Below are 22869 nucleotides of genomic sequence, written 5' to 3'. Positions count from 1 at the left end.
ATTTGATCATTATTCATTGTATACAGTTTTCAAAATATCACACGTATCCCCAAAATATGTAAAACTGTTATATACAATTAAATAACAAAAATGGAAACAACAGCTGTACAAACATTTTTAAAAGGCTTTCTTTAAATGAGTTTCACATGAAAGTAGGAAAGGACTCTCTGGAGCCCTTACCATCTTTATGTGAGAAACACGTTGGTCCCAGTGCTCTCTTTACTTTTCTTAGTCCATCCTTTCACTCTGTACATCTTTCTGAGCTCAATGAATTATACACTATCGTTGCTTAATTGCTTTCAGAGATGGACCCCTGCACAGGTGGGAATGGATGTGTTCACATATGTCAGAGTGAGAATGGCACGGCCAGGTGTGCCTGCCATGCAGGGTACCAGCTGTCTGAAGACAAAAACATTTGTGAAGGTAGGAAACTGAAACTGATGACTTAATTGTGTAATTGTTTGAAATTTTGTGGTAATTCAGTTTTGAATAGTCAGAACAGCTAGGAGAAAAGGTGTTTTCATTTATTTTTAAAAAGGAACATTTAAATTCTTATTTGATCATTTGAAAGCTATTTTTATACCATCAAACTTCAGTGAAATTCTTAGTAACATTTTATAAAATGACATAGGATAGTTCCAGACTTAAATACTTTTTGTTTCTCATTCTGAAGTAAATTCCAGAATTAATATTTCAAAATCTTCTATAACCACACAGGAAGTTTTTTATTATAGGCTACAGAAGGTGAGGATAACCTTTGAAAAGCAAGTATATGCAGATGAGTGTTTTCAGAAGTCAGGAATAATTTAAAAAAAAAGAAGGAACTGTATAAATACAAAATTACACATTTCTCTTTCCTAGAAATAGCAAAACAGACATACTTTAATTCAAAGATGAAAGTGATAAATTCTTCCCTCACAAGAACTGATAAATTAAGTCATTTCTCTGGGGCAGTCTTTGTTTTAATAACTTTTGAGAAATCACTTTTTTATCATGATATTTTCATGAAATGAGAAACCATTTTTATCATGATATTTTCATGAAATGAGAAACCATTTATTTGTAGTAATTACAAAAGTAATTATGACTTATGGGACTGATAAAAACTATGAAAAACAATTAGTAATGGAAATTTGTGTTTTCATTTTTTCTTTAGGTCAAAATTAAGATGATAATTTCTGTGGATTTTTTAAACACACTTTTCTAACAGAGAACATTTCTGCTTTGGTCCTCTGTTTCCACAGCACCTATCTAGCTCAGCACTTGGTACAGAATAAGATCATCTTAAATAAATATTTGAGGAAAATTGACAAATGTTTGCATACATAGATATAGATATGTATATTTATCTGTCTACTGCCTTTCAAACTTCTATTTTAACATCTGATACATTATTTATAGAAAATCTATCCTGGGAATTACTGCTTGCCTGTTCTATTACAAATACATTAGAAGAATGAGTATTTCTCTTAAGCATCCTGGTGGGGATGATATATAGTACGGAGGAAGAACCAGTTTAAAAAAAAAATGGTGAGACCTATCCCTTTAAAGGGAGGAAGGAGAGATCACCTGAGCCACACAACTGAAGTTACACTGAATAGAATTGACTATTGTTATCAGGAGAGAGAGAGGGTATCAGGGTCTAAGTGGCATTCCCTTGTGACAATCGTATGTATAATACAAACCATGGATTGCTAAATATGAAGGCCCCTTATCTGCCTTACCCATGGCCACACATACTAATGTAAATCAAGGAGATAGTCCTAAAGACAAATTACAATGACTTCTTCCCTGTATTATTAAAGAATAGATTAGGCCCATTTTTGTTTCATTTTCTCTTTTTCCTTATTAATAGATACTAGTAAGTTCTAATAGAAGTGTTTGAGAACATAAGACCAACACTAGCGGTAATGTCAGAAGCAGTCAGCTTATTTACAAATGCTCCTTTATATAAAGAATATGGAACCTATGTGGTATTTACTGTTACAGTGGCTGTTGGGGGTAGGGGGTCAAGTGGGAGCAGGTGCATAAGTCCATTATTGTAGTTTGTCAGTAAGTCATCATTACAGCTACTAAGACATAGCTGTTGTGTCTGTCATCCTGCATATATAAATGAGTGTGCTGAAGGTCTTTCTTACAGTGGCCACCACTGCGTAAACTCTATGGGATCTTTCACTTGTGCCTGCCATACTGGCTTTGAGCTGGGAGCTGATAGAAAACAATGTTGCAGTAAGTGGCAACAGTCAAAGCCCAGGGAATGTGTGGCATTTTACAGGTATTAAACATGAATAATAAACAAAAGAATTACATTGTGTGTCTTGCTAAAGCAAGGACTCCTGAGAAGGATGTGGATGAAGGCTTAAAAATCCAACCCCTTTATTTTATAGATGAGAAAACAGAGGCCCAGAGTCAGTGGAAAATGGTTTGAATAATAATCTGTAGTGTCGTTAGCAAGGATTAAACCTCAGGCTTTCTGACTTGGGGCTCTGTTAGGTTCATAGATCTTTGTGAAAAGTCTGCCTTCCTTTATCAGTTCTGCCATGCAATATTTATTGAACACTAATAACTCCAATGTAAAACTCAAAAAAAAAAAAAAAGGAATGAGCAGGAGTGAAGGAACCACCGTACAAGAAGCAGCTCTAAGCTGCAATACCATGCCTCATGCATTGGATGTTCTAATGAGAATCTTCCACATTGGCCCTCTCCCTCCCTCCCTCATTGCCTTTCATCATGCCTATTGAGCAGCTCCTTCCTTGCTTTGTCTTTTCTTCCACTGATTCATTTCCCTATCCCTTCTCTTCAAAAAATTTATGATCCGTGTCACATAACCTTAGCATCTTCCTCCCTAGGCTCAGTTATACAACTACATATATCCCTTTTTAGGAACATGTTAAAATGTTAATATGCTGAGCTATTAGCTATAGTTACTATCACAGCTATGTTCTCCTCACACGTCATCCCCACTGGTCGTTTACTTCATCTGCAGATGAGCACACTTTCTACTTTACTAAGCTTTAATCTATCTGATACAAATTTCCTCAAGTTCAATGTTTTCTACCTCAACATTTCCCATTCTCACCCATCTCTACTTCTGTCCTTTTTTGAATGACAGATTTTTTTTCTTATTTTTATGGCTGATGTATCCATCTCTGACTCTTGGTACATCAAGAGACAGAGGTCTTGGTACATCAAAAATTCATTTTTCTTCTTCATCTTCTTCTTCATCTTCAGACTCTATCTTTCTCTCAGTGACTTCTTCCCTTCTTTCTCCAGTTCACAACTATACCTTACAAGGTAAATTTTACTATGTTGAAAACAACCATACTAACTGGTTTTGCTTTAAATTCAGGATCATAAATCTTAAATGATTAAGCAGCGTGGGTGGACAAACATATACTATCAGAATATGTCTAGCTACTTTTACTGTCATCAAAATAAGTGTTTAACATCTCTTTCTCTTCCAAAGCTTTATATCACCCTCCTTTTGACCTTTGTCCTCATCTCATCTCTTAAGTCATCAAATAATAAATGCAAACTATCATCCAAGGTAGCAATTGAAACAAAGTCTCCTGTAGAATCACATGGAAAGGCTTCAGTCCTATTAATATGAAGCAGGTAGCCCTATTACTATCAAAGGTCATCTTCTCCATGGAGCTTTGGATTCCATTCTCTCTTCACATCTGAAGATCTTTGCTTTTGTAATTATCTCCCTCTTTTCTGAATTATCAGTTCTTTCTTCTGCATCATTTTCATCAGTATAACAACATGACCAAGTGTCTTTTGTCTTTAAAGTACTTTCACATGAGTCCATATTTCATAAAAGCTAGTATCTGACTTTAGCCAATGTCTCCTCTCTCATTCTCTCATCAGCCCATACTAATCAAGTTTTCACCTCTACTCTGCCACTTGTCACCCATGACCACTATGCTACCAGATTGGATGGTAGCTTCTTCAATTTTATCCTAATTGACATCTCAGTAGTTTTCAACACTTCTGATTACCCTCATTCTTGAAACACTCTTCACTTCTGTGTTACTACACTTTTCTAGTATTTCTTTGTATCTCTGGCCCTTCTTTCAATGTAAAATTTATTGAACTGCTCTCCTTTTAAATACATGTGAATATACCAAACTAACTATTCCGCGTCACTACCTGCATGACTGGTAGACATTTCCCACTTGGTAGAACCAAAACAGAAATGCCGATTTTGAGTCTTAGTCCCAAAGAGCCTCTTCTCAGTTCTTCACATATTAATCAATCATCCATTTAGTGCCAAAGTCAACAACTCAATGACAGAAAATTAATAAGTGACTGAACTAGGATTTGAACTAGAGTCTTCCTGCTTCAGCTATTGTCCCGACCCGCAGGACAGTCGAATGGGCCCTGGAAGGGGGAGTGGGAATGGAGGAGACAAGAAAACATGAGAAATGGAGACAAGACAAATAGCCTGATCAAGTCTCGTTTAATAATGGTGGTGCGATGCCTTATATAGGCTGGCAGGGGAAGAGGTTGGGCCAGGGCGGTGACGGGGGCCGGTCTTCTCAAATTACAATTGCGCATGCGCCGTGGGTTTGTAATTTTCCCAGGGGCGGGATCGCACCTGCGCGTAGGCTGCATATCTGTCTCCGCGCGAAAAGGTCAGCGCGCGCGGGAAAGGTTTGGGCGCCTGCGGGAACAGTTTATAATGAAGAACCCGGAAATGTGCCATTTTGTCTCCGCTTTGCAGAGATCAAGCAACAGAGGTCAGCTAACTCTGGACCTTATGGCTCCGGACAAGCTATAATATCCTTTCAACTTCATCATGTGTTTATAAACATTATGTCTCTTTATTAGTTTTAATGAAGGAACAAATAAAGATGGTGATATATAAAATAAATATTTAAGCTTTCTTACCTGAGCTCTTTCATCAAGAGATATTACTAGGGTACCTAAATTCCTCATTCTTCCTTCCGACATAAAATTCTATGTGTCTTTAATTCTATACTCCTTAAGGTCTGTTGGTATATTTTTATTGCTTAAAGACTGCATTTTTGCTACAGTGATATTTTCCTTTTAAAGAGCAAACTAAATAAGATGGGAGAGAAATTTGACTACTAATTAAGATACAACTTCCTCTGAAGTCAGGGTTTTTTTTGTTGTTTTTTTTCTTTAAATGCCTGAAGGAGTCCCTTCAGGCCGAGAGAAGCGTGGAAGGATTTTTCTTTGCCTTAAATCTTTTGGCTTTTTAATGTGACCAGAGGTATAGGGGATGAGTATATTTTACAAATGTATGAAATTAAACATCTTACAATCTGACTAGTGCTTCCTCAGTTATCAGGGAAGAGGGAGTCATTGATGATAATAAGTTAGAAGGTACATACATGCTCTCTGTAGAATTTACTTGGGAAAGAAATTTGCTCTACAGTTGAATACATTTGGTGGAAGTTTATTTTTACATTTATTTTCCTTTTGTGAATATTTGGCTAAGCTCTTTCTGTAGTCCTCAACAGACCTTAATATTTACTAACTGAAATACAAATCTTTCCTAGTGAAAACTGGTCTTTTGAGTTGTTTCAAAACCTGTAGATGGAGTAAGTCCTTTTAGACTATGGTTATATATACATATATATATTGTTGTTGTTTTTTAGATGGAGTCTGCCACTGTCGCCCAGGCTAGAGTGCAATGACATGATCTTTTCTCACTGCAAGCTCAGCCTCCCGGGTTCACGCCATTCTCCCGCCTCAGCCTCCCGAGTAGTGGGAACACAGGCGCCTCGCCCGCCACCACGCCCAGCTACTTTTTTGTATTTTTAGTAGAGACGGGGTTTCGCCGTGTTAGCCAGGATGGTCTCGATCTCCTGAACTCGTGATCCGCCCTCCTCGACCTCCCAAAGTGCTGGGATTACAGGTGTGAGCCACCACGCCTGGCCGAGCATGATGATATTTAACAATGAATTTTGTGCCCATCATCTAAAGTACATTTTGAAAAAATACTTTTTTTTAGAGAACAGTGTATTATATTTATGTGGTTTTTTTCTCAGCAGGTCTCAAAACACTTTGCAGTATAACCACTGAATCTTCACAGTGTACTATGAATTAGCTATCAGTGTCTTGTAATTAGAAATTGGAAAATTCCACATACAGCATGCTTCCTTCAAATTACCAAGCAATATATAATATAGTTTAACATATTTCACACATATTTAGTGTACATCTTATCTATCAAGCAAACAATATATTTGCTACTTATGAGAATGTATTAAGTATGATTTTTAAAGTACTATAATAAAAACATTTTTTATCATCTGAATCAAAGAATCAAAATCTCAGCTTGCATGTAGTAGGTAGTTATAGATCTGAGTTTGCACTTTTTTTAGTCCCATATGTCTTTAAAGAAGTAACCATGGTATTTCTTGTATTTAAATCAAATTACCACCAGCAGTCTAAAGCTGCATTGATGTAATATCACTGGAAAATAGCAAGAATAAGAGAAGCCTATGTAAAAATTGTCAAATGGATACTTTTACCTGTCTTCCTCCCTAAAAAGTCAATTAATATTACAAATTTATTATAGTTTTCAGCATTTTAAATATAACCTAATCCAGGGATCAAAACTCTAACACCAACACAAGACAGGCAATAAATATAAATGTGTAAGGCAGACTAAGCGTAAAAGATAGGAAATTGTAGGGATTGTTTTGAACTGGCGAGGGAGTTTTGGGCCTAGAGAGGACAGCTATTGCTTGATTGCTTGCCTCCAGCTAACTGTCACCTAGAGGGTGTGTGATGCCAGTGTATTAGACCCACTGATTTATTCAACAAATGCTTACTGAATACCTACCATGTGCCAGGCACTGTTCCAAACACTATAGATACAACGATGAGCAAGTCAGGCAAAGTTCCTGCCTTTATGGAACTTAAATTCCTACAGAGGAGATAGAAAACAGGAAATTAATCAAAGAAATGTATACTATCATCTTATATAGTGTTAATATACAATGAGAAGATCCAAGAAAAAGGAGCAGTAATAACTAAGACCCTAAAGTAGGGCTGAACTTGATGTTTTAGGAAACAGAAAACCAGTGTGGACTGGAAAAGAATGAGCAAGTCATAGAGATAGTCAATGAGAGCAGTAGGCAGAGAAAGGGAAGAATCAAATTGTACTAGACTTGGCCACCACAAGGGGTTTGGATTTTATTCCAAATGTGATGAGAAGGCATTGGGTGGTTTTGAACAAACAGTAATATCATATGATTTTCACTGTTTAAGAACTACTGTGGCTACTCTGTAGGGAATGGGCAGTAGGGAGTGTCTGTAAAAGCAAGATTAGAGTCATTCAGGTGAGCTGTGGTGGTGGCTTCAATTAAGCTAGTAGCAGTAGATTTGAGATTTATTTTGCAGAGAGAGCTGAAATGAATTGCTAATTTGGATGTGAGGAAAAGAAAAATCAAGAAGAATTCTTGGTTTTAGAAAACAGGTGAATCAGAATGTCTTTTACCAAAATGGGGAGTCCAACAGAAGAACAGGTTTTGAGGTGAAATATAGGGTATGTTTAGAAATCATGAGTTCTATTTCTGCTGTGTGAAGTTTAAAGAGCCAAGTAGAAATAACATGTGGGTAGTTTCTGTCTATTTTCTAACTAAATAGAAAAGTCTACAAGTTTATGGTGGTCAGAGCTTGAGTAAGCAGCTTGTCAACATGTAAATGTCAGTATTTAAGCCATGAGCAAGAATGGGGTCACCTACAAAGGGAGGGTGTCTGGAGGAGTGAGCAGGAGGGAACTGAGACTGTAGACTCCAACATTTAGTAACTAGAATGTGACACAGAGACAGGAAAGACTGAAAAAGAATGTCCAGTAAGGTTTAAGGACAACTTGGATAATGTGATTTTCTGAAGAAAAAAATTTGGGAGAAGTAAATGGTCAATGGTATCAAGTGCTGCTAAGAATTAGGCAATGTGGCAGTAAATGGAGAAAAATGTGGAATCTAGGGAGGGTTATATTGCCTCTTAATTTATTTTTTTACTTAGACAGTAAAGTTAACATTTTCAGTATTTAATCATAACAATTTTAACAAATATATAGATTTCTGTAACCGCCATTGCAATCAGGATTAAGAACAGTTTTGTCAACCCCAGAAAACTCCCTGTACTACCCTCGGCTTGTCACTTATTCCCCATCTCTAACCTTTGACATCTACTTGATGTGTTCTCCCTCACTGGAATTTTGTTTTTTTGGGAATGTCATATAAATGGAATTAAACTGTGTGTATCCTTTTATTCAATATAATGCCATTAAGATTCAGGCAAGTTGTTGCTCATATGAAGAGTTCTCTTCTTCAATGAGTAGTATTCTATTGTATGGATATACTACAGCTGGTTTATTATTCACCCATTTAAGGACATTTAAGTTGTTTCCAGGTTTTGGCAATTATGAAGAGAGCTGCTATAAACATTTGTATACAGGTGTTTATATGAACATAGTTTTAAAAATCATTTTTCTCTTCAGTAAAAACCTAGAGCTGGCATCATAAGGTCATATGATAGGTGTATTTTTAAGTTTATAAGAGACTCCCAAGCTATATTTTGGAATGGATGTAACATGGGCTATTGGCTTAAAAAAAACAGGAGACCTTAATGGTACCACCTAGGTTTTCTTCTAGGGTTTTTATGGTATTAGGTCTAACATTTAAGTCTCTAATCCATCTTGAATTAATTTTCGTATAAGGAGTAAGGAAAGGATCCAGTTTCAGCTTTCTACTTATGGCTAGCCAATTTTCCCAGCACCATTTACTAAATAGGGAGTCCTTTCCCCATTTATTGTTTCTCTCAGGTTTGTCAAAGATCAGATGGCTGTAGATGTGTGGTATTATTTCTGAGGACTCTGTTCTGTTCCATTGGTCTATATCTCTGTTTTGGTACCAGTACCATGTGGGCAAGGACTTCATGTCTAAAACACCAAAAGCAATGGCAGCAAAAGCCAAAATTGACAAATGGGATATGATTAAACTAAAGAGCTTCTGCACAGCAAAAGAAACTACCATCAGAGTGAACAGGCAACCTACAGAATGGGAGAAAATTTTTGCAATCTACTCATCTGACAAAGGGCTAATATCCAGAATCTACAAAGAACTCAAACAAATTTACAAGGAAAAAACAAACAACCCCATCAAAAAGTGGGCAAAGGATATGAACAGACATTTCTCAAAAGAAGACATTCATACAGCCAACAGACACATGAAAAAATGCTCCTCATCACTGGCCATCAGAGAAATGCAAATCAAAACCACAGTGAGATACCATCTCACACCAGTTAGAATGGCAATCATTCAAAAGTGAGGAAACAACAGGTGCTGGAGAGGATGTGGAGAAATAGGAACACTTTACACTGTTGGTGGGATTGTAAACTAGTTCAACCATTATGGAAAACAGTATGGCGATTCCTCGAGGATCTAGATCTAGATGTACCATATGACCCAGCCATCCCACTACTGGGTATATACCCAAAGGATTATAAATCATGCTGCTATAAAGACACATGCACACGTATGTTTATTGCGGCACTATTCACAATAGCAAAGTCTTGGAATCAACCCAAATGTCCATCTGTGACAGACTGGACTAAGAAAATGTGGCACATATACACCATGGAATATTATGCAGCCATAAAAAAGGATGAGTTTGCGTCCTTTGTAGGGACATGGATGCAGCTGGAAACCATCATTCTTAGCAAACTATCACAAGAACAGAAAACCAAACACCGCATGTTCTCACTCATAGGTGGGAACTGAACAATGACATCACTTGGACTTGGGAAGGGGAACATCACACATCGGGGACTATCATGGAGGGGGAGAGGGGAGGGATTGCATTGGGAGTTATACCTGATATAAATGACGAATTGATGGGTGCTGACGAGTTGATGGGTGCAGCACACCAACATGGCAGAAGTATACATATGTAACAAACCTGCACGTTATGCACATGTACCCTAGAACTTAAAGTATAACAATAAAAAATAAATAAATAAATAAATAAATAAATAAATAAAAATAAAAAAATAGGAGACCTTTAATTTGTGATGAACTGGTAGAAATCCTAAAATTTTCTCAACTTTTGTAACACCTTGACAATCAAATCCCATATAATTGCAGGCCACTAGTTTCCAAACCTTAGTGCAACTCGATCCTTCTGTTAACAGTGGAAAAAAATCTGAGGATCAGAGATTTAAAATAATTGAAGATTACACAGTTACAAAGTGTCAGATCTTCCAACTTTAAATGTTGTGTTTTTTCTATTATGTCACACTAACTTCTCTTAGGAAAAATATTACACTACATTTCAGTGAAATAGATTATATTGCTAGTCAAATTATTTTCTTTCTTTCCTTTTTTTTTTTTCTTTTTTTTTTGACAGGGGTTTGTTCTGTCACCCAGGCTAGAGTGCAATGGCGAGATCACAGCTCACTGCAGCCTCAACCTCCATGGCCCAAACAATCCTCCTACCTCTCAGCCTTCTGAGTAGCTGGGACTACAAGAATGTGCCACCATGCCCAGCTAATTTTTTGTATTTTTTTTTAGAGACAGGGTTTCACTATGTAACTCAAGCTTGTCTCAAACTCCTGGGCTCTAGTGATCTGCACACATTGGCCTCCCAAAGTGCTGGGATTAGAGGTGTAAGCCACCACACCTAGCTATTTTCGCTTTACAAATGATATTACATAGGAAAACGTCTCTGGATTAGAAAGCTTTGATCCTTACCAGCTCTGCTACCTTAGGCAAGTCTTTTATCCTTTCTGAACCTCAGTTTTCTGATCCTAAGCAAAAGTTATGTTACTTTAAAGACATAATATTTAGATTAATAAGTACATATGATACCTTGCATAATATAGACTGGCTTTTAAAACCAAAAATGCCATAAATGTTAATGAAGTGATTTCATGTCAATTGACCTTACTTTTCTCTCTGAGAAATGATGAAGATTAATTTGATAGACTCTAAGATACCAAATATAGTTCATAAATAGTTAAAAATGTCTCTTTATGAGAATGGCAATAGCAAGCATATGTCAGAAAAAAACTTCAATTCTGTATCAGAAATATCTGTGTGTCCCAATCACCACAACCAGAGACATCATTTGAAATAGGTTTCCTTGAAGAGTATAAGTTAATGTATCATGAAAAATATCAATTCCCTTCACTAAGCTTTCCTTTAGCTTTCTGATTTTGATTAGTCCTAAACTAGCTGTTTCTAAACCCAAAGAGGATCTTATTTTTAACAATAAATTGATTAGCATACTCCTTCTTTTGGTTATTCAATCATTCGAAACCTATTTTGAACATCTATTATGAGCTGGGGAGTGCAAGATGATGGTGGCACAGTGGGATGGGCACAATGACAGGATGTGCCCTGGGTGCTTGCGAGCATCTGAGGCTGCTCTGTGCCCTGGACTGGATGCTGGGGATTAGGCCGGATGATTTCTGGAACTGTAGTGAATGTCTAGGCAGTTTATGAGGTAACTTACGCTTTCAAGGAGTTTCACAATCCCAAATACTCTTGTCTTGTTGTTGTTGTTTTTTTCCCCCAGCTTTTTTTCTTCTAAGTGATTCATGAGTTAAGACTTAGAGGAAATGAATCGGTGTAGGCACTCTCAGTAAGAAGGGATGTGTTCAAACAACATAAATAAAGACCGGTAGACCTTCAGTGGTAAAAATGCCATTCAGAGTATCTAAATTCCATATTTTAACATGGACTCTAAACATTTTTGTAATTCTCATTTTGTCACTTAGAAAATGAGAGACTATAATGCCTGTGTGCTCAGGACATTTGGCAGTCATCTGCTGAAGCTCATGCCCACCAATACACCTGAAATTAGTAGCATGTACCAGCCAAATTGATTTTCACAGTAATAATTTGTTTATGTAATAAGTGATTCTCATATAAATCAAAGCTGATTAGTGCATCAACATGACCCTAGTTACATATGATCAACTAAATCATTGGGTTTATGTTTACACCTTTGCTCCAAGGTTACTTTGTAACAGTATTTTCACGTGCTCATAGACCCTAAAAAACCGACAAATAATAACATACTGCTAGCTGGGGAACAGAAATGTCAGCTGGCAAACAACCTATTTGATTTCTGATTATTGATTTAATATATATGTATATATATTACACCTATTATATCCTGAAAATACTGAAAATTCCCAAAACATGTTTCCTTTAAGGTAAATGTTTAATAACCAGTGGTAGATTCATCGTTACCTTTCTGTATCACTTACTCAGCATTATTTATATGTTTATTAGTATATAATATGGTATAGGCATTTACAATGCTTAATAACCCTCAGACTTTTACTTTTATATGTATAGAGTGTTGATGGATTTCTAATAAAGTTTGTCATCCTCTCAATAGAGAGAACATTATTGACATATATTCAGGTTTCTCTGTTGTTATGCTAATAATCCTCTTTTGCTCTTTTTGGAAAGGGATTGAATTGGAAATTGTCAATAGCTATGAAAGGAACAATGGTGGTTGTTCCCATCACCATGAACATGCAATTGGTACTCCCCGCTGTTCCTGTAACCATGGACACCAGCTTGATTCTGATGAGAAAATATGCATAGGTAATGTTTGGTAAATGCCATCTTCATTCAAAAGTTGCTCTGGATTCATTTAGCCCTTTAATCTGTAGTACTTATGGCTATACTGTGAGCCACATCTCTCAAACTGTAAAGATAAATAAGTTGAAGAGTGTCTCTGGCTACTGAATAAATGGAAAAGAAGGATTATCTGGTAGAAGATATCATTACATTTAGATATTTACCTTGAAGTTAAAGGAGATTTAAAACACTTTAATGAAATATACCCCCTTAATAGATTTATTTCAGGAAAATATTCCATGATCTATCCAACTATTTAATGTAATTTTTAATTCCAACAACAAATGCTATCACATACCCCAGTGTTCTCTATCTCAAGCAGAAACTAAATTATTTGCATTGATTTTCAGCTTGATAATGTTTGGGATGTATGTTCAACTTTGATATGGCAAGTAGCTGTATTCTAAAAGATGACACAAAAATTCATTCTTTGGAATTCCCAGCTCAAATCCATTTTGAATAGCTAACTTTCTCAACATATTAATAGAATTTATATCATTTGAGACAATGAAGAAAATAAAATTGCACCGCAGTTTTGCTTCATAATGAAACATTCCTGAGAAAAAGGAGTATCTACTATAAATAGGAAAGCAAGTATCAAACTACATTACTGTGTGCCCTGATTCTGAGAACACTTCCAAGACCCTAGAGCAGTGATTTGTCATCATTCAGGAATTATGACACCTTATTTGCTTGTTTTCTTTTGTTATGCTTCATATTTCCTCTGTTAAAAATTACAGTACAAAATCCTTTGACCATTTCATGCTACTCAATATGGTTAGATAGAGAAAATTTGAAGTATAAAAAACCCAATGGTTTAAATATTTAGGACATTTTACTTCGGCAGTATGATGACGCAGAATGAAACTCAAGAAATGTTGCTGTATTCTGGTTTTATAAATTCAAAAGAATGCCATTGTATTTATTTATCCAACACTGCTTTCAATATTGTTCTCAGAGTCTACAGTGGTTAACATATTGAAGCCAATTGCTTTCTTCACCTCTTATTATTTAATGAAAAATATGCTTGCTTTTTTTACCTACCTTGATAAGCTTTGTATCCATAGAAAAAATTAAGGCTTTTCTCCCTTGATTGCTTCTTTTTTCCCTCCCTCTTTTCCTTCCTTCCTTCTATGTCTCTGTGTTTGTTCCTCTTTTGAGTATTGATAAGAGAAACTGGAATTTTGCCAAATCTTTTCTTTGCATCTTAAATTTGGTGTTTTCTTTATTCTTTGAAAAATACCATTCAGTAAAGTTCTTATTTATAACTAGAAAAAAATAGCATCTGCCAGGGTCAAAATGTAGAAAAGTGCATATTTATGAAATTTCAGCCATCACTATGACAATGTTATATTGTTTATGGCTCAAGTTAATTTCATTTTTCCAACAATAAAAAGAAAACCCAAGCCAAACACTGGGTCTCATGCCTGTAATCCCAGCACTTTTGGGGACTGAGGTGGAAGGATTGTTTGAGACCAGCAGTTTGAGACCAGCCTGAGCAACATCAGGAGACTCCATCTCTACAAAATATTTAAAAATTAACCAGACGTGGTGGTGCACTCCCAGCTACTTGAGAGGCTGAAGTGAGAGGATCACTTGAGCCCAGGATATTGAGGCTGCAGTGAGCTCTGACTGCACCACTGCACTCCAGCCTGGGTGACAGGGCAAGACCCTGTCTCAAAAATAAGTAAATAAAGAATTCAATTTCATTTCATCTAAAACATTGTTTTTTAAGCTTTTTAAAAGTTTTTCAGATTTTTTAAAAGTCTTCTCAGATACCCCCAGAGCCTTCAAACATACAGGACTCAAAATGCCCTGTTCTCAAATAGCAAGGAGCAACACTGCATCACACAATTGGAAAATAAGTCCCTCAGTCTATCATTTTGTGATGCATTTTGGATTCTTTTTCTATTAACAGTCCTCTGGGGCTATTTCTAGTTTGTCCCGTGTATACCATCCTCATCTGGAACCCCATTCTTCCTACATCACAAGCCTTTCTTAAAATGTCTTGCCATTTCCACTGTTAACATCATCTGTTTTCCAAATTTCCTTTTAAATTTTATTTTGTTAGATCTTTGCTTGCCTCTATAAATAGGAATAACAAGTATTAACCTACATTACTATGTGTCCTGATTGTGAAAATACTTCCAAGTTCCTAAAGCAGTGATTTGTCATCATTGAGGAATTATGATACCTTATTTGCTTGTTTTTGTTTGTTATGCGTAATATTTCCTCAATATTCTTTAATCTTTCATTTTCTTTTGTTTTGCTTAACTTTCTCTTCTAATTGTCCTTCTCTCTAATGATCATATTTTTCCTAAATTGGCCAAATGCCAAATATTTTACCATTGTACCGAAATTAATCCATACATAAAAATTTAGCCTTAATCAAAAGTAGAGGACCAATTGCAGCCAGGCAAAACACAGAAACATTTCAGCTCTGATTTCAGAAAAGCATCAAAAGTGAAAAACTTGATCTTCTGTATCTCTTCCCTATACATAGTCACTGAATAAGGTTAGCAATAATAAATATTTTCTAATAACTGGCTAATGTTAAATTTAGTGACTTCATTGCTAGTAAGACACTTGCATTTTAAATACCTATCTTTCAAACTGTATTAACACATCTCTAGGTTTTACCCTAATAACTTTTTGCCTTTGGATAGGTTTAATTATCTATGTGCTGACTGGCTGACTTATTTTCACAATTTTTGTACATTCTCATATATATTTTTTCAAAGTTGATACTAATATAAGATAAAAAGAAAATCCTTTGATTTCCTTCATGCATGACTGTTTTTTGTGAAGCAGCTGTGACATTAATCTGTTCTCAGACAAGTAAGTAAAATATGTATATGTACATTCCAAATGAATAATTACCTTTACACTAGTGAATAATTGGTCTTTAGAAATTAATAGATGTTGTTTGTTTGTTTGTTTTTTGAAACAGGGTCTCGCCCTGTCACCCAGGCTGGAGTGCAGGTAGTAAAATCACTGCTCACTGCAACCTCGAACTTCTCGGCTCAAGCGATCCTCCCACCTCAGTCTCCCAAACTGCTGGGATTATAAGCATGAACCATCATGCCCAGCCTTGAAAATGAATTTTTTAATAAGTTTTTTATTCTCTACATCATACTATTTAATCAAAAGGATTAATAAAAGGAAGGTTTAATATTAAAAAGGAAAAAATATCATTTATAATTTTGTGAGTAGCTCTGCTTTTGACATTTTGTGGGAAAAAGAATGTTCTATGTCTAAATGACCTCCCTTTAGATATTTTATGGTGACCTTTCACCTTGATTGACTGATTGTATTTTGTTTCCTTTCTTTCTCTTGTCTTCATTTTCTTGAGTTGATACCCTTTCCAGGGTTAATTGAGACACTGCCCCTTTTTATCTGTGGCTGCTTATGTAGTTATGGAACAATAGGATTTTGTAAACTCAGCACTGACAGGCCACTCACCTTAATAGCTCAACAAACAGAGGAGTTTGAATTGAACCAAGGCCTAGAGCCAAAAATACCCTGACCAAGTAATTCCCAGGTGTTCAGCCTAAGGAAAGCAGGGGCAAAGTGTCCGTTGCTACTTCCTTGGCCAATTATGTTGGAAATGATCGCCTCAAAACTCAGGTTAAATAGGTTATCCTTTGGCTGAAAACTTACAATTTGACATCTTCTGGTGTGTTTCTATTTTCCCCAGGGCAGTTATATCTTAATAAGAAGCATTCAGGATTGTAGAATTCTGAAATAACAGTGCTAAAGAAGGCTTAAAGATCCTTATTTAGAAAACTGCTCACCTAACAGGACATTTCAGGGTAATGATGTCACAGATGGAATAAAAAACCCCAGACCTCACTCATCCCAGTCGCAGTATAATCTAAATATTCAAACAAATGCTCTGAAATGTTCTATAATTTAAAACATAATACTTAAAGTAAGTCTCCTCTCTCTCAGAATTGTAGTTACCACTTGCCTTCTCAGTCAGGCAGTTGGGAACAACATTTGCTTGCGAATACTCTTTGATCTGAAGTTCTGGAAGAACAAACATGTTATGGAGTCTAAGACTGTCTCCTCTTTGCAGCTGTCAAATGTTCACTAAATGGAATTTTTTGGCTCTTTATTCTTAGGCTGTTTTTTTTGTTCTTCAACTTCTCTGTTTATTCAGTCCAATTACTGTTTAAACTGGAAAAATAGCAGAGATCACTTTTCCTATGCCTATAGATGCATTTGGAGATTATTTACATTCTTTTAAAATAAATAACAGGCATAGAGGAAGCATGAAGAAACATAAACCAAAAGTGGGTCTCCTTATTTTTGTGTTAAGGTTTCTTTGCTGTTTATATTACATGGCCTGAGAAATAGAAAATGATTAGAAAAACGGTTTTAATTTAGAAGTGTAGCTTATCAGTGCTTCTATAGGATCGTTAAATTCCTGTCTCTGCAATAACAGCAGTGTTCTTTTCCCCTTCAGATCTTGATGAATGTGAGAATGGAGAAGCCTGCTGTGACCAGCTCTGCATCAGCTATTTAGGAGGCTACGAATGCAGATGTCAGGAAGGCTTTCAGATCAGTTCCAATGTTTGTGGATGTGATGGTAAATTCCTGAGATTTAACAAGAAATAATTGATGTGATAGGGCAATAAAGCAGGAGAAATGTTTGAGGTGGAGGGCTAGGGTGGGCAAGGGAAGGCTTTCACACTAAAGAGACTTGAATTTCTATGTGGCTGTACAATTTACTATCATATAAACTTGGGTGACTTTAATTGCTATGAACCTTAGCTCCTCATCAGTAAAGTGATGACAATAATAGGATTAGTGGGGAAATTAAGGAAAATAATAAATATAAAGTGCCTAGTGCAGTGGCTGACATAGAAAAATTGCTCAACTGAAAGTAGCTATTGTTTGGAGGAAGGGAGGCAAGATGGTGCACTTCCGGGTTCTTCTTCACCACCAACTCTTCCCGTGCGAAAATGCAGCGGGCGCCCGGGAAGGTGCAGATCAACTAGGCATGCGCCAGGTGATGTCAATCCGAAGAGACCGAGATTTACCTGGTCGCACCTACGGAACGCCCCCCCACACACACACACACACGCCCGTGCCCCCCCATTACCCTCCCACTCCTAGAAAAGCCGCTCTCGGCCAGGGTCCCACTCGGACTTCCCAGCTTCCCACTGCTGTCGGGACTGTCGGAACTCCGTCGGAGAGCTTCACTTGGGGACTCTGTGGGCCTTCTTTGCCGGAGGCCGACAGACCTCTTCCCCACACCTTAGGTGACCAAAATAAACTTGCAGTTTTGCTCCTGGCCTTTGCCTACTCGCTGGTTCTTTTGTGCTCGCTCTGGTGGTCCTAGAAAAAACAAGTCAGCTATTATTATCATCATATTTATTGGTCCATAATCCCTTTCACACAATTTAATGTATATTAAAGGCAAATGAGAGATTCTGGAAGGCACACTGCCAAAGGAACCACCTATGGCAAACTTGACTGGAATAAGAAAGTTGGTTACTGGAAGACATTTTGAATGAGTTTTGTTTTTTTTGTTTTTTTTTTTTTTTAGTTAAAGAGCAAAAGGACCATCAGTTCACAAGCCACAGTCCAAATCTGTACCAGAATCCCTTACATATCTAATATTAATATAACTAATGCAAGTTTTAGAATGAGTCATTTACAATTTCTTAACTTGAATGTTAAAATTAGTTCACTTACCTTTCAGGTGATTTTTTGCTTGTATTTTTTTTTAATATAAGACTTTGAATTTAGTGAGTAGAGTTTGTTGACTTTGTTTATACAATTAGGAATAGCTCATGTAACCATTGCTGTAATTTACTTTAAAAGTTTTCCTTAACTGTTTAATCTTTAAATTTTCATTTTATATTATTGTTACCATTATTTTGAACCATATTTTTCTTAAAATCAAAGATTAGAAGATTGATATCTATTTCAATAACAATCAAATTACATAAGACTGTAATGCCTCCAAGAAATTAGTTTTTCTTTGCTTAAAGAAACACATTTCAGAATTCTGTCAAAGGTGATAGATAGCCAAGTTCCCCAGCCTTGCAATGAAGATAACAGCAATGAACACACAACTATGATATCTATATATACTAAACACAGTAGAGTATATTGCCATTTACCACATTACATTCAATTAACAGAGCCAAAAACATTTTTAAAATTTCATGTACCATCTGCTCTTAAGCAGAATGAGCCAAGAGATGATTGCATAGCATAAACATACATACTTGCATACACGCATGCAAATGGAAAAGGCATCAACAATCTGAGGTAAAGCTTAGAAGCTCATACATGAACTTATAGTATTGCGAACATATTGACCAAAGTCTGGACTCAGACTTAGTCATAAACCAGTGAGTCACATGCAATCAAGGCCTAAAATTCTTTCTTCCCTAAAATTGTCCAAAAAGCTTTTACTGACTTACACCTAGAATAAGTTTTCTATCATGTATGTTGAATAATTCGAGAGTGAATGAACATTCTACAAAAGGGTACACAGCCTGAGACCATTGAATTTATTTATTTATTTATTTATTTATTTATTTATTTTTGAGATGGAGTCTAGCTCTGTCGCCCAGGCTGGAGTGCAGTAGCCCGTTCTCAGCTCACTGCAAGCTCCACCTCCTGGGTTCACGCCATTCTCCTGCCTCAGCCTCCCGAGCAGCCGGGACTACAGGCACCCGCTACCACGCCAGGCTAATTTTTTGTATTTTTTAGTGGAGACGGAGTTTCACCATGTTAGCCAGGATGGTCTTGATCTCCTGACCTTGTGATCCGCCCGCCTCGGCCTCCCAAAGTTCTGGGATTACAGGCGTGAGCCACCGCGCCCGGCCTGAATTTATTTTAAGTTTTTCATCTAAACCTTACAAACAAGGTCTCAGAAATACCTTGTCTGTGTAGATAAAGTACAATAAATTTGAAAATGAGTGAAGGAAAAATAATCGGCCAGGTGTACTTGAGAAAGAATTTAGGGGGCTATGCTTGCTCTCTATGTGGCAGTACGTTGTTATTGTTTAATAAAGGTCACAAGAAGAACACAAATATGTCTGTTATTTCATAAAATATATCATATCTCTCAATGCCTAAAAGCAGATACTGTTTAAATTTTCTTAGATGTGGATGAGTGTCTGGATGTCAGTATAGTCTGTGACCAACCACATTAATTCTGTGAGAACATACGAATGTAGTTGTGAAGAAGGTTACAGAATTGGAAATGACAGAAAAACTTGCACCTGTAAGTCACTGAAGAATTTTATTGTATTAATATATTTTCTAAACTACTTCCACCTTCATCTTGTTCTTCTGGAGCAATGGAGGCCACATATTTCTTAACTCAACCTGCCTTCCCCTTTCTGTCTTCACAGACTAAGATCTTTCCTTATTTTCTTTTGTTCTCTCTGCTACAGTTTTAACTTTGTGCTGGCAGATTCTCACCTTCATTTACAATAGACTTTTGAAATGGCCATCTCAAAGCATTTTACCTTTCTGTCACCCCCTGCCTTGGCTGTCTAGTTCAAACTCTCTCATTCCTCTATCAACCTTTGCACAGTATTTCCTTCTTTTAACCAGGTTGAAACCTCACATTTTCTTCTATGGCCTTAGCTTTAGATGATGATGAGCTAGAGGAAGAAGAAGAGGAATGAGAAGTTGTGAGGTTTCCAGGTCTTCTATTCAAGAGCCCTCCTCAAAAGCTTCATTATGTTGCTACCTTTCTGCCTCCCACCTACAAAGATGAAGAAGATGAGGAGGAAGAGGAAAAAGATACTTGTAGAGAACTGACTGCTTTGCACAAATTTGGTGTGTAAAAGAATTTACCTTATTATACTTTTATTTTTAGATAACTTGCTACATTTTTGTAGATAATTTTACTATCAATATTTAATGCTATCACATGAAATTTGCAAGAAAAGTAGGGCCAAAGTCACTTCTTCAGAACTTTCTATGAAATCCATCATCTTTTGTCTTTTTTATTTCCTTTTGTACAGTAAAGGAGTGCTGTGTAGGTACTTGTAGAACTGAGGGTGCAGTGCGGAGGGGTGTTCTTGAAGTTAATACAGGAAAATGGAGCGGAAAAATATCTTTAAATTAGCATAATGGGAAGAAAAATTGAAATCTTTTAATTCTTCTATTAAAATCTCACTAGAAATCACTTTAGATAGTTAAAATTTACCTTAAATAGCCCTAAAATGTAGTTCCTTTCTAGGTTTTAAAATGCGGAGAGCTAATTGTTTAATATGGTCAAATGGACCAAAAAATCTTCACCTTATACATCTAAACAACAGAGCTCAAGCATCGACTTCTGATCAAAGTAAATCTCTATCAAAAGTAACTGTTTGCAGCCAGTCCACTTCTTCTTTTTTTCTTTGTAAAACAGAGCTGTTCTTTTTGTTCTCTATTTATTGTATTTTAACAATATCAAAGCTTGATGATTGCTTTAGAATGTATTCAGAAAAATAGGAGAAATATTTTTATGCAGCGATTAAATCACAATAATATCAATAATGTCTCTATATAAAAATAGAAATACTTTAATGTTTCTTAATTAAACTGTTTTGGCTAATCAAAGTCAGAAGAGAAATAGTTGGGGACAGCAACAACAGCAGTCAGAACTTGAGTGGCCAAGATCTGCAAAGAGAAGACCAAACAAGTAGGATGGTCTCAGATGCTTTTCTCCTCATGCCATTTGCCAATTAATGGGTTGTGCCAGGAATCTGAAAGATAGCTGCTAAGAGTTTGAAGAGTGAAGCACATTTATCAGCAGTTTTATGATGATGGGGAGGCAGAACATGGAGCTCAGGCCTGCCAAAGTAGAAAGGCCTTGGTAAAAATGCCAAGTTTTCAATTAGGGCATCTTAAAGTCCCTACCCTAGAAACAAGGACAAAAGTTAAAATGGAATGAGCCTTAAACAACTGGATACACATCTCTCCACCTTTATTTGATATGATAATGTCCCTCAAAAACAGAATGGATAAACAAATACATTGTGGTACATTAATACAGTGGAATACTATATAACCATAAAAAATAAACTCTTGCATATACAATGTGTATGAATCTCACATACATTGTATTGAATGAAAGAAGCTTGACACCAAAGAGTACACACTTTACAATTCTACCTGTAAAAAGTTCAAAAAAGGGAAAATAATCTGTGGTGATAGAGATCACCACAGTGCTTAATTTATGAAATTAATGATTGAAAATTATCAAGTCACCTTTGAGATTTTGGATTGCTAGTAATATTACGTATCTTGATCTGGGTGGCATTTACATGAGTTATTTACAATGTGAAAAGAAGTTTGAAGTATACAGTTTAGATTTGTGTACTTCTCTACATATTAAATTTTAATAAAAAGATTTACTCAGAAAGCAAAACTATACTTAAAAAACCCTGAAAGAAAAATCATCAAAATTTCAGGAACATTGATTATGTTTTTTGTTCTCAAATCAATGATAATTTCTTTTTTAAAAAAGAAATTCCTAAAGATTCTAAGTATTCTTAGGGACAATATTCCAATGTAATAATTGGAAAAAGTAAAATAAGCTTTATTTTAAAAGCTGTATCTTGCTGTTGTCCTTTTTAAAGATTCTTTAGGAACTATGCTCAAGGATCTTTTTTTTTTTAAGGAAATTAGTTTTATTTTGATTTTTAGTTATGTAGATGATTATGGGCAAACTAAGATGGTATCACATTACAATCTGTTTAGATCACATCTTTGGACACAATTGCAGCTTGAGCTGCAAGGACTGCATGAATGGAGGAAAGAGCCAGGAAGGAAAGAGTGAATGCTCCTGCCCAGCAGGTTGGGGTGGCATTCTTTGTAATGAAAGTAAGTGGCACCCTGAGAATTGGGTAAGCACCCCAAACCACTTTTACATATACATATGTTCTCCCCAAAATATTTTAATAAAGTAAGCAACTGATAAGGACAAGAAGACAATATATTTCTTGGGCATAAATAATGCTTATGAAGCGCTTAAGTTTTAAACTGAATATGTGATTTAAAAAGGAGATTTTGTGTTCCCTAGGAAACTTGACATGCTGTCTTTTGTTTATCCATGGAATGTAAAAGTTAATAAAGGATCCTAATATTCTAGGCCTATAAAATCCCTCCATTTAAATAAATCATTAGGCTCTGACAAGCTATTCCCAATGAAGGAAAACGGAAAGGATTTGTGCTACAAAGTGCAATTTAAATAGACTTGCTTGAC

General features: G+C 36.1%; 1 protein-coding gene across 1 annotated transcript; it reads left to right on the top strand.

Annotated features, from left to right (window-relative positions):
- The first annotated feature begins 242 nt into the window (after positions 1 to 242).
- LOC105516740 (EGF-like and EMI domain-containing protein 1) lies at positions 243 to 22810 on the top strand. The gene is given in 6 exon segments (XM_011949028.1): positions 243 to 423; positions 2107 to 2229; positions 12468 to 12605; positions 17110 to 17232; positions 20259 to 20457; positions 22339 to 22810. Coding segments are annotated over 6 exon segments (936 nt in total). The 5' UTR covers positions 243 to 305; the 3' UTR covers positions 22574 to 22810.
- Positions 22811 to 22869: the final 59 nt, after the last annotated feature.

The sequence above is a fragment of the Colobus angolensis genome, unplaced genomic scaffold (genome assembly GCF_000951035.1).
Source record: "Colobus angolensis palliatus isolate OR3802 unplaced genomic scaffold, Cang.pa_1.0 Scaffold289, whole genome shotgun sequence".
NCBI classification, from domain to species: domain Eukaryota; kingdom Metazoa; phylum Chordata; class Mammalia; order Primates; family Cercopithecidae; genus Colobus; species Colobus angolensis.
The sequence above is the reverse complement of the archived record's forward strand: the minus strand, read 5'-3'. Positions and strand labels throughout refer to the sequence as shown.